Here is a 10,242-nt window from a genome sequence, read left to right on the forward strand (position 1 = left end):
CCCCTCATTGAGTGTATTATCCAATCCACCAATAAAACCAGGGAAATAAGGACGTTGGCTGTTAGATTAGTCCTAATTGGCTCATTTCTAATATTGTGTGGTTTAGTTTAGTCATGATTGACCCATTTCTAACGTTGTGTGGTACGTCATCTAAATTATTGCCCAGTGACGCCCACACTGCAACAACCCCGCCATTTGGAACCTAATCTTTGAAAACAAGGTAAAGTATTGAATATATTGGCATACTGTAATAGCTAGCTATAGATTTCGAATGAGCCAGAATGGTCATATTAAGTGTCATTGTAACTGAAACAAATAATCCACATTTAGATGCATTCTGTAGCTAAAATAGAACTGCCTGACTGGCTGGCTCACTGTTACGCTGACAAGAAGACTGAGCTAACGGTAGCTAACTAGCGAAGTCAGGCAGCATCAGCGGGAATTTATTTACTAACTTAGCTAACTATCCTGTTGATAGGTTTCTACCAAACCACATCATTGTCAATTCAACAGGTTAGCAAATATCGAGATAGCTAGTTTTCAGTCTGTGTGGTGGTAAACTTTGAGAAATGGGTACTGTACGTAGTTGGCTGGTTAGCTAACGTTAGCTCTCTGTTGTGTTCAAAACAAACCTGCGCGCCAAATCATGTCTCCGGGCGCCACACTTTAAAAAGTTAAACTCCACAAGATTGAATGTACTGTTGTAGCTGGCTAGCTATGTATACTAATAATGACAACAATCTGGTGGTGGTTAAATTGTGATTGATTGTAATTTTAACTAGCTAGATAGCTAATTTCATCCGATTTTTCAAGGGGTTAGCAATCACAAACAGTCATAGAACAAAAACTAGCTAGCTAACAATGTTCTCAGACATGACATTTTCAAGTCCGAGGGAAAGTTGTTGACTAGTTAACGTTAGCTTAATGTTTTAGTCAATATTGTTCACAAAAAGGAGGGACTATAGTTGGGTGCTTCTCCAGGGATATCTGGCTAAACTGATGGTGGAACTACTTTCTTCCCAAAACAGGGTATGTCAGCAGATGTTACAAAGTGCACTGACATGACTGAAACAATGGATGAAGAGATGGAGGTTTGTCCCCTGTTGGAGGAGGTAGAGAAAGAACCAAAGGTTGAAGACCTGGCCGACTCACCAGATAAGGCCCGAAAACCACGGAATGAAATGAGTAGAGACATAAGTATGATAAGTCAATGATATTTATGAACTAGTTTTGCTCAATATAGGCCTACATTATGTTAATTTATAGTTCAGGACAGGTATCTAGCTAGTTATCATCCCTCCTTTACCTTCCTCAGCTTTGCATGGGTCCAACTTGTTAGTTATTGCATGCACAGAGACCTGGTTTGCTACAGTTGACGAAGCCAGCAGCACTGAATTCTATTTGACCTGTTCTGTTCTTCTTGCAGCTGTATCTCAAATAGTTGAAGGGAAGAGGGAGAAGAAGACGGTGCAAAGACTTGATTTCCAAGTTGCAAAACCTGCGAAGGTGCTGAAAGTTGAAAATGGTAAGTCGGACATGTCTCTTTATCACCAAAGGCTATAGATGAGCACAGATAACTTTTCCAAAGTTTTGTTGACATGAGACAGAATGAAGCCTGTAAACAATTTCTCATCAGTCTCGTAGTCTATGTATTGGGATGCAACTGTATCATGTATCAGCCCTGCTGGGATCTAATATCATGCCCCCACCACCACTTTGCCCTCTGCTCAGCATTTAACAGTACAACCCTAATTTTCACTCCCTCTCAGGTGGCGGAGATAAATTGGGAGACATTGCGCGAGTGAACCACCACCTCGGAAAGCTGAAGGTTCCAGATCTGAAACCCCTTCATACAATTCTCTTTGATATGCCAGGTAAGGTAAGTGTATCTTACACTTTTTAAAAGGGAAAGAGTTCTGTCACAATGGACACCCCTGTGTGGGTAGAACAACTCTAGAGTTGCTGTTCTTAGTCGGTTGTGTCATTGTTGATGGTTCTCTCCTCAGATTGCCACAATGAGGAAAAACATGCGGCTGTTCAATGGCTTCCCGTTCGAGGTTGACAGTGATCCCTATATAAAGAAGAAGGAGAGGATGATGAAGTAAGAAGGAGAAAGGGTTGCTCAGTTAGGACTTGTGAAACAACAGTAGGAATGTGTGTGTATATATAGATGTTGTACTTTTATTTTATCAGGGAGTCATACTGAGACCAAGGTCTCTTTTACAGATGAGCCCTGAATTACATAAATTACAGAAAATACACACGTCAAAATATAAATGCAAAATGCAAGCAGAAAGAAAAACACGGTCATAAAAAACAAACACATTAATCAGTAATAAGGTCCTCAATCAGCTTTCTGAATTGCCCTAGAGGCACCAACACATCCAATTTAAGAACATTTTGAAGATTGTTCCACAAATAAGGTGCAAAAACTAAAAGCTGATTTACCCAACTCAGTAGAGACCAAAGGAATTTCCAGAGTTAACCATCCCTGAGACCGGGTCAAGTAACTTGTGTCTAAAGTTTAGGAATGATGTTGGGCAAAGTGGGACTTTTTGTAAAAGGGCTTTATAAATGAAAACAGCAATGTATCAACCTATGTGACATCAGAGGGCCAACCAACTTTCTGGTAGAGAATGCAGTGATGAGTACTAAAATTGTCGCTTGTAATAAAGCGCAGTGCGCTATGATAAACTGCATCTAACAGGTTTAATGAAGTAACCTGTTTAAACATCTGAAATATTGTGATTGTGGATCAAACTTGCTCCATTATTATTGCACAATACACAAGCAAACTAATGACTAGTATTTATGTGTGCTGTGATTCAGGATAACATGCGTAAGATTGAGGACCATCTGCAAAGTGTTAGACCTGGAGAAGGGTGGAAACCAGTCAGTCCTCATCGACAGGATCATGACTTTCCTCATGAGTCCCAGAATATCAGGAAAAGTGAGTTACATGCCTTCTTTATTTTTTAAATAAACTGTCCTTAACAGTAGTTTTCATGTGTGTGTGTGTGAGTGACTGGTCTTTGCTCTTTAGCTAGATAGATACACATTTCTTGAGTTTGTTGTCTTGTCAAACAGAATACAAAACCAAACTGTCTGTTCACCAATGAGGTCTTAAAAAAATGTATAGGCCCTACCTATAGTTCTGTCCTTCCCATCTGCAGCCTGTGATCTCAAAGAGGAAGAAGAAGTCTAAGAAGAATATCTCAACCAAAGACTCTAAGAGCAAGACCAAGGCTAAGGCGAAGAGTACATCCAGCAGCCCCCGGAAGGCCAAAGCAGAGAGCAAGTCCAAAGCCATCGTCACTGATTCCAGCAGTGATGATGACGACGAGCAAGGAGTCACAGTAGAACAAGATGAGTCAGAAGCTGAAAAGAAGAGCGGGAAATCGGGAAAGAGGGAAAAGGTGACGACCGATGAAGATACCGATGATTCTGATGACTACGACGAAGAGGTGAAGAGAACTGAAATGTTGTAATGTAAACTGATAGGTATTGTCCATTGGAAATTGATATTTTCCCTATTTGATCTTGCACGATACTAGTGCCACTATATAAATATTGTAGAAAGTGAACTGTCCGCCTGTTCTGTCACTCAAAGATTAACCACAGAAGTCCCTTCTCTCCTACCAATCAGGAGCCCAAGTCAAATCCAGCAGCCAAGGGCAATAGAACACCTGCCAAGAAGCGTACACAACCAGCAAAGAAGGCAGCTCCTGCCAAAAAGAAGACGAAAGAGGAAGATTCCGACCAGTCCGAGTCTGATTCAGACAAGGATGAAGAAGATGAGGAGGAGAAAGACAGCGAGAGTGAAGTTGAGAAGGTGAGACTCTTCTGTCAATCTGTCTCAGATTCTGGATTTGCTAAACTCACAGCAAATCTTGTGAATACAAAAGTCAACCGTTTGGGTTTGTGTCCATATTTTAATGGTTTGTTGTATGTAATTATTATGTAATAGATCATGTCTATTATGTCTTCTGGATAGGGTTTTTACTCATTTGCCTTTTTATCTTGAACTAATGGTGAGCGATGTAATGGAGTGAACTCATGGATTGATTTGTCCTCAGCCAAAAAAGAAACCAGCAGCTAAGAGGGCAGCACCGGCCAAGCCAGCAGCTAAGACCAAGAAAGCAGACAGCAGCAGTAACAAACAGAAAGAGACTGCCAACAAGGGCAATGGTAAGAATCTGTAGATTGACTTTTATAGCACATTTCATACGTCATTGGCAACCTGTAGCCTACATTTGATATTTTAGTCATTTAGCAGACGCTCTTATCCAGAGCGACTTAGTTAGTGAGTGCATACATTTTTCATACTGGCCCCCCATGGGAAACGAACCCACAACCCTGACGTTGCAAGCGCCATGCTCTACCAACTGAGCTACAGGAGGCTAGTGCTTATTGTTATGTTTTTGTCTGCTTGTTTTCCTAAATAGCAGCACTCGACAGCTCGGATGACGATGAGCCGTTGATCAAGATGATCAAGAAGCCTCCGACAGATGAGCAGCTGAAGGAGACTGTGACGAGGCTGCTGAAAGACGCCAACCTGGAGGAGATGACCATGAAGAAGATCTGCCAGAAAGTATGTTTGCTCCTCAAACCCCTCTGATTTGATATCACAGTGATGGTTGGTTTACCTGTAAAAGTCTCTTAACACAACAACTTCTCTGTCCCAGGTGTACGACACATACCCAGAGCATGACCTGACCAGCAGAAAGGACTATGTCAAGCAGACGGTAAAAACGGTGAGTAACCTGTCCTCCCTTGGTGTTCTGGAATAGCAGCACTGTGCTTGCCTTATCGACTGTCAAAATATGTCATTACCCCCAAAAATATGTTGTTAAATGCTTTTCAATTATGTTTTATCTGTTGGCAGACTGTTGATTTCTTTTGTATAACCATATGTGTTTTTTTTGTTTTTTTTCTTTGCAGCTGATTTCCTAAAGAACATGAACGGTCCTTGTGACTATTAACTGTGTGAATGTTCCAATGCTGGAAAAGGATAATCAAAAGAATGTGCCTACCTTCTTATAACTGCTCAAACCCCCAGTTTTACTTCTGTATGTGTTTTTATTTGAATGAAAATGTTTTTATATGTTTCCGTATTATGTCATTTCCAACTTGACTGCACACTTCGCTTAGGTCATATTTAACATGCTACTTAAGGCTTATGCATTTGAGTCATCGCTTGTTAATAATCTGTGCTCTGTTAATACACTTAACTTTACAGTTTTTCTACTGATCCCAAGCAAAGGGTGTTAGGCTAAACGAACAGTGTTTAGAGATTCAAGGTTGGTCACTGTAAATGGAAATATGTCCTTAGGCAATGCATGAATTCACACATTGTTGATTTAAATTGATTTCCTGAATTGACCAGTCAAAATGGAATAAGGCCCCTCACTATAGCTATCCACTGCCTTCCTTCTTTGTCTTTTGTGGAGGATTTCAAATATAGTATTTCCCTCTGTGGTGTTGATGCACATGAAACAGCCTCATAGCAACAAGGCAGTGGTATATATGCTGGGGTGTATTCACTAGGAACCAAACAGGGAGGGACCTACTGGAATTTGACAAATAGAAACTTGTTTTACGTTTGGAGTAAACTGTTTCTGTTGCAAAACGTTTTGGACTAATGATTCCACCCCTGAATTCTTCCCGTTTTCCCTTCTCCCTAGGCATTTTGTGTAAAATCGTTTTGCATGCCAAGCCTTTCAATTGAGTTTTGAGAAGTATTTATTGTCACAGTCAAGTCTTCAAACATATTCCTTGATAGCATTTATAAGACTTCATGTTTTTATATGTAAATGTGTACATACATTTGAGAATCATTCCCTTTTGATGAGATCCTGTTTTAGTCCTTATTTTGTCTCTCTATGAAGTACAGGATGATTAGATGTATGTAGTTGTTACCTTGCTCAATGAAGAGTTGCATATTTTTGGTCAATGTACCTTTGACAAAGTAACAGTGTCATTGAATGAAATTGTCTTACAATGTTCTGCATATCAATTAAATCAGATTTTTGAACAAACACTTGTCTATCTAGTGTTTTGTTAAAGCAAAGACACTCATTACTAAGGCGGTAAACCGTTAGATAAGATATTGGCCCTGTTAAGGTGCATCAACCGTGATGTCATGTAAATTGTGACTGCCTGACTGATCTACAAATAATAGTGGTCAGTGGTATCTGGAATCCTTTGGACGTTCCTACCCTAACCTTCATCTTAACTATTTTACGTTTCAACTTCAATGGGGGGTTAGGGATGTCCCAAGGATCCCAGATAGCATGGACGAAATAACATTGGGCATGTTCAAGAGGATCAAAACAGTATTAAATGTGGGGTGGTTCGAGCCCTAAATTATGATTGGCAGACAGCCGTGGTATGTAAGACCTTATGCCATGGGTATGACAATTTATTTTTACTGCTCTAATTACGTTAACCAGTTTATAATAGCAATAAGGCATCTCAACGGTTTGTGAAATATGGCCAATATACCACGGCTAATGGCTGTATCCAGGCACGTTGCGTCATGCATAAGAACAGCCCTTAGCCATGGTATAGTGGCCATATACCACACCCCCGGGGCCATTGCTTAAATGTATCATGGGTAAATAGGCCCTTTTCACGATGACGTCATCTAACTTCCGCCTTTCCGCGTAGCAGGTTAACTTCACTTCCGTTCGCCCGTAACCTGAGACTTCTCAACGAAAATACAACTGTTGACCACTAACTAGCAAGCTAGCTACTTGAAGAAATTCCAAAAGGTACGTTTAAGTTAAATTAGTAAAGTTAAGAGTAATAATGTTTACGTATATGCAATGGTTTGTAACTTGCTAACGTTATTGTTAATTCATAATTGTTCACTGCCTTAGTTACTTAAAAGTGGGCTAACGTTAGCTAACAACAACTTAGTACCAGATACCGATAACGTTAAAAGGTAGCGTTACATTGCTGCCTGGCTGTAATGTAACAAGTTTACTTAGCTAGCTATCTAACCCTTTGTTAGGCAGTTAGTTTATTCATGAATGTATAGTAACTCACCTATTCAAATACTGTTGTGCATGATAGCTAGATAAATATTGATTCCTGGTCAAAGCTGAATGTTAATTTAGCTGTTTCTTTTCTCTCGGTGTCTGTATCGCAACAGTATCCCATCCAACACCGAAGCATGGCACAATCTTCGAGAAGATGCTATTGCAGTGTACCATTTTGTTCAAACAACAAACAGAAATTCCCGTATCTGAGTTTTCACGATTTCCCTGTTGATGGAGAAATACGTGCCCGTTGGGTGAGGGCGATCAGGAGAGATGAGGGACCAAGTTTTAAGATTCTTCGTGGGAGCACCTTTGTTTGCAGTCAGCACTTTTCCCCCTGAGGATAGATACACATCGGCCAGTGGACGGATCCGTATTAAACAGGGATCAGTGCCGTCTAGATTCCACTGGAATGATTGGGGTAAGGATAGGTAGACAGCGTTAAACGTAATACTACTGTAATCCAATAATATATTACTTGTACAAAATGTTTAATAATTTAATCCTGATGCAATATAGCTGCTACATTTTGTCATTTTAGGGACTGAAAAGTGATTACCAAAATGTATCATGACAAGCATATGGTTAATTTCACACATATAGGAGGCGGCTCACAAGCTCGGGAGTCAGTTTACCAGCGAGCAAGAAAGCGTCTTGGTGTTGCTGTCCTGGATGATTCTGATCATGAGATGCCTGACAGCACAGAGGGTGCTTTGCCTGCAGTGACAAACGATCACGACTATGCCTGCCGTCCTTCTCCTGGTTAGTATTACAAATAAGAGTAACCATGTATCTGTTTGGCAAAAAAAGTAAAAGTATATGGCAGTTAAGTAAAAATACTATTTTATACTACGATTTGGAGTAACTGGTCTCTCTGTGAAAAGACTTGGCGTTTTAAACCTCATCCATCTTAGAAGCTTCTTCAGTTTTATTTATTGAAAATGGGATGGGATAGATGAGTAATAACTAACCTACCAACATGTATGCTTTTTCTTCCCCTTAAGGTAAACTGGACAGTGCTACTCAAAGAATTCGAGAGTTGGAGCTGCAAGTGTTGTCCCTAGAAATTGAGATCCAGCACCTGACAGTTAAGAAGCAGCATCCACTCCTTTTTAATTTTTGTGTCACAGATGAGGACTATCGCTACTACACACGATTCAGCTCAAAGGAGGTCTTCACCGTGTTTTGGGATTCTGTTTATCCCTCTGCTTCACGGCTTGTATACTGGTCTAAGGCACAGCAAAGCGGCACATGTGACACCTAGCCCTCACCGAAAACTTCCACTTATTGATGAACTATTTATGTTTCTGTGTCGTGTTGCAGCTGGGCTTCAGGAGAAAACCTTGTCTACCATCTTTGAGGTCAGCCTGTCCACAGTTAGCCGCATCATTTTAACATGGACTAGCTACCTTTACCAGGTTCTTGGCTCACTGCCGGTGTGGATGACAAGAGAGCAGGTGCAGGCCACAATGCCTGATAAGTTCAAGCTCTACTGCCCTCAGGTGAGAGTTATAGTAGACTGCACCGAGATCCGCTGTGAAACACCATCCTCCCTCGCACTACAGTCAGAAACCTTTTCGAGCTACAAAAATCACACCACCTTTAAAGGGCTGATTGGTGTAGCTCCATGTGGTGTTATCACATTTGTATCAAAGCTCTACACAGGCTCCATCTCCGACATGGAAATAACAGCGGAAATGTCAGATCTTGCATTTACTTCAGCCCGGAGATGAATTAATGGCGGACAAGGGTTTCCTGATCGAGAGGATGTTGTCAGAAGTGGGGGCAACACTCGTCATCCCTCCACTGAAAAAAATCTCCTCAGCTCAGCAGGGAGGACACTCTTAAGACCCAGGCCATCGCCCGGCTGAGGATTTTAGTCGAGAGGGCCATACGGAGGGTGAAGGAGTACCATATCTGGGATGGGCTTGTTCCTCTTTCCACAGTGGGTTCAGTGAATCAGCTGTGGGCCATCTGCTGCCTCATGTCGAACTATCAGGGACCTCTTGACATTAAAGGAGACAAACCAGTCTGATGTTTTTGTCAACTGGAAGTTGTATATTTCCTGAGTAAGCTAGATGGGCTGTAAATAGAAGTACTTTTATATTACTGTATTGCAGAGGTGTGGACTCGAGTCATGTGACTTGGACTCGAGTCAGACTCGAGTCATGAATTTGATGACTTCAGACTCGACTCGACAAAATGTACAAAGACTTGCAACTCGACTTGGACTTTAACATCAATGACTCGTGACTTGACTTGGACTTGCGCCTTATGACTCGAGAAGACTTGCTACGAGGACTTGTAATGACTTGCAAAGGCTTGCTAAGAGGACTTGAAATGACTCGAAACTAAAATGTAGGACTTTGGACTCGACTTGAGACTTGATGGCTTTGACTTTTGACTCGACTTGGGACTTGCCTCATCTTTGACTCGACTTGACTCGGGACTCGAGGGCAAAGACTTGAGACTTACTTGTGACTTGCATAACAATGACTTTGTCCCACCTCTGCTGTATTGTATGTACAAAAAAATGTAAATATGAATTAACTTTGTTGGTAATTTAATTGATCTAATGTTATACTGTATGTTTTTGTTAAGGGTAATAACTTTTTCATAGCTATTAATGAACCTAATGTGATATATTGTAAAAATATCCAACTATTAACCATGTTATGTGCTTATGTGTCATGGCACTGATGGAACTATTAAATATATGTTTGCAAGCAACTGCTTCCAATCCTTTTTGATTTTGGTAAGAGCATTTACAACATCGCAATCCTTTTCAAAATTTGTATTTCAATACATAGATATACAGTATATAACACAATGAAGTTCATTTGCAGTTAAAGAAAAACATGTCGACATTTACATCACAATCCTTTTCAAAATGTGTGTTTCAGTACATAGGAGATATACAGTATATGACAAGTTAATTTGCAGTTAAAGAAAAAAATGTCAAAGGTTCACCTTCCACATTTACCTTAACACTATTTACACATAAAATTCTGCCTTATGTTTTATAACTTAAGAAGACATCCATGTAGATGTTATAATAGAAATGATCAAGCTTCTGTCGCATTGAGTGGATAATCTCCTCATCCCTAAAGATTCTCTCAACTGTGAAGTCAGTGCGGGTATCTGTAATGAAGTCACACCACTGAAGTCCGCTTAAGGCGAGTTGGCCTTGAACCTGATA

At 40.5% G+C, this 10,242-nt stretch overlaps 1 protein-coding gene across 2 annotated transcripts; it reads left to right on the top strand.

Moving 5' to 3' along the window:
- The first annotated feature begins 65 nt into the window (after window positions 1-65).
- Window positions 66-6,040, top strand: LOC121570019 (protein DEK). 2 transcript variants are annotated; one of them, XM_041881467.2, is made up of 12 exons: window positions 66-220; window positions 1,029-1,197; window positions 1,427-1,525; window positions 1,770-1,879; window positions 2,007-2,101; window positions 2,830-2,950; window positions 3,174-3,464; window positions 3,647-3,832; window positions 4,077-4,188; window positions 4,449-4,591; window positions 4,686-4,754; window positions 4,942-6,040. In XM_041881467.2, exons 2-12 carry the CDS (start codon window positions 1,032-1,034, stop codon window positions 4,951-4,953), a joined length of 1,404 nt encoding a protein of 467 aa, XP_041737401.2. In that variant the 5' UTR covers window positions 66-220; window positions 1,029-1,031; the 3' UTR covers window positions 4,954-6,040. The 2 variants fall into 2 exon arrangements, with proteins under 2 accessions (XP_041737401.2, XP_041737399.2); XM_041881465.2 differs by having other exon boundaries at window positions 71-220; window positions 4,446-4,591.
- The last annotated feature ends 4,202 nt before the right edge of the window (window positions 6,041-10,242 follow it).

Source organism: Coregonus clupeaformis, unplaced genomic scaffold (genome assembly GCF_020615455.1).
Source record: "Coregonus clupeaformis isolate EN_2021a unplaced genomic scaffold, ASM2061545v1 scaf0750, whole genome shotgun sequence".
Taxonomy (NCBI): Eukaryota; Metazoa; Chordata; class Actinopteri; order Salmoniformes; family Salmonidae; genus Coregonus; species Coregonus clupeaformis.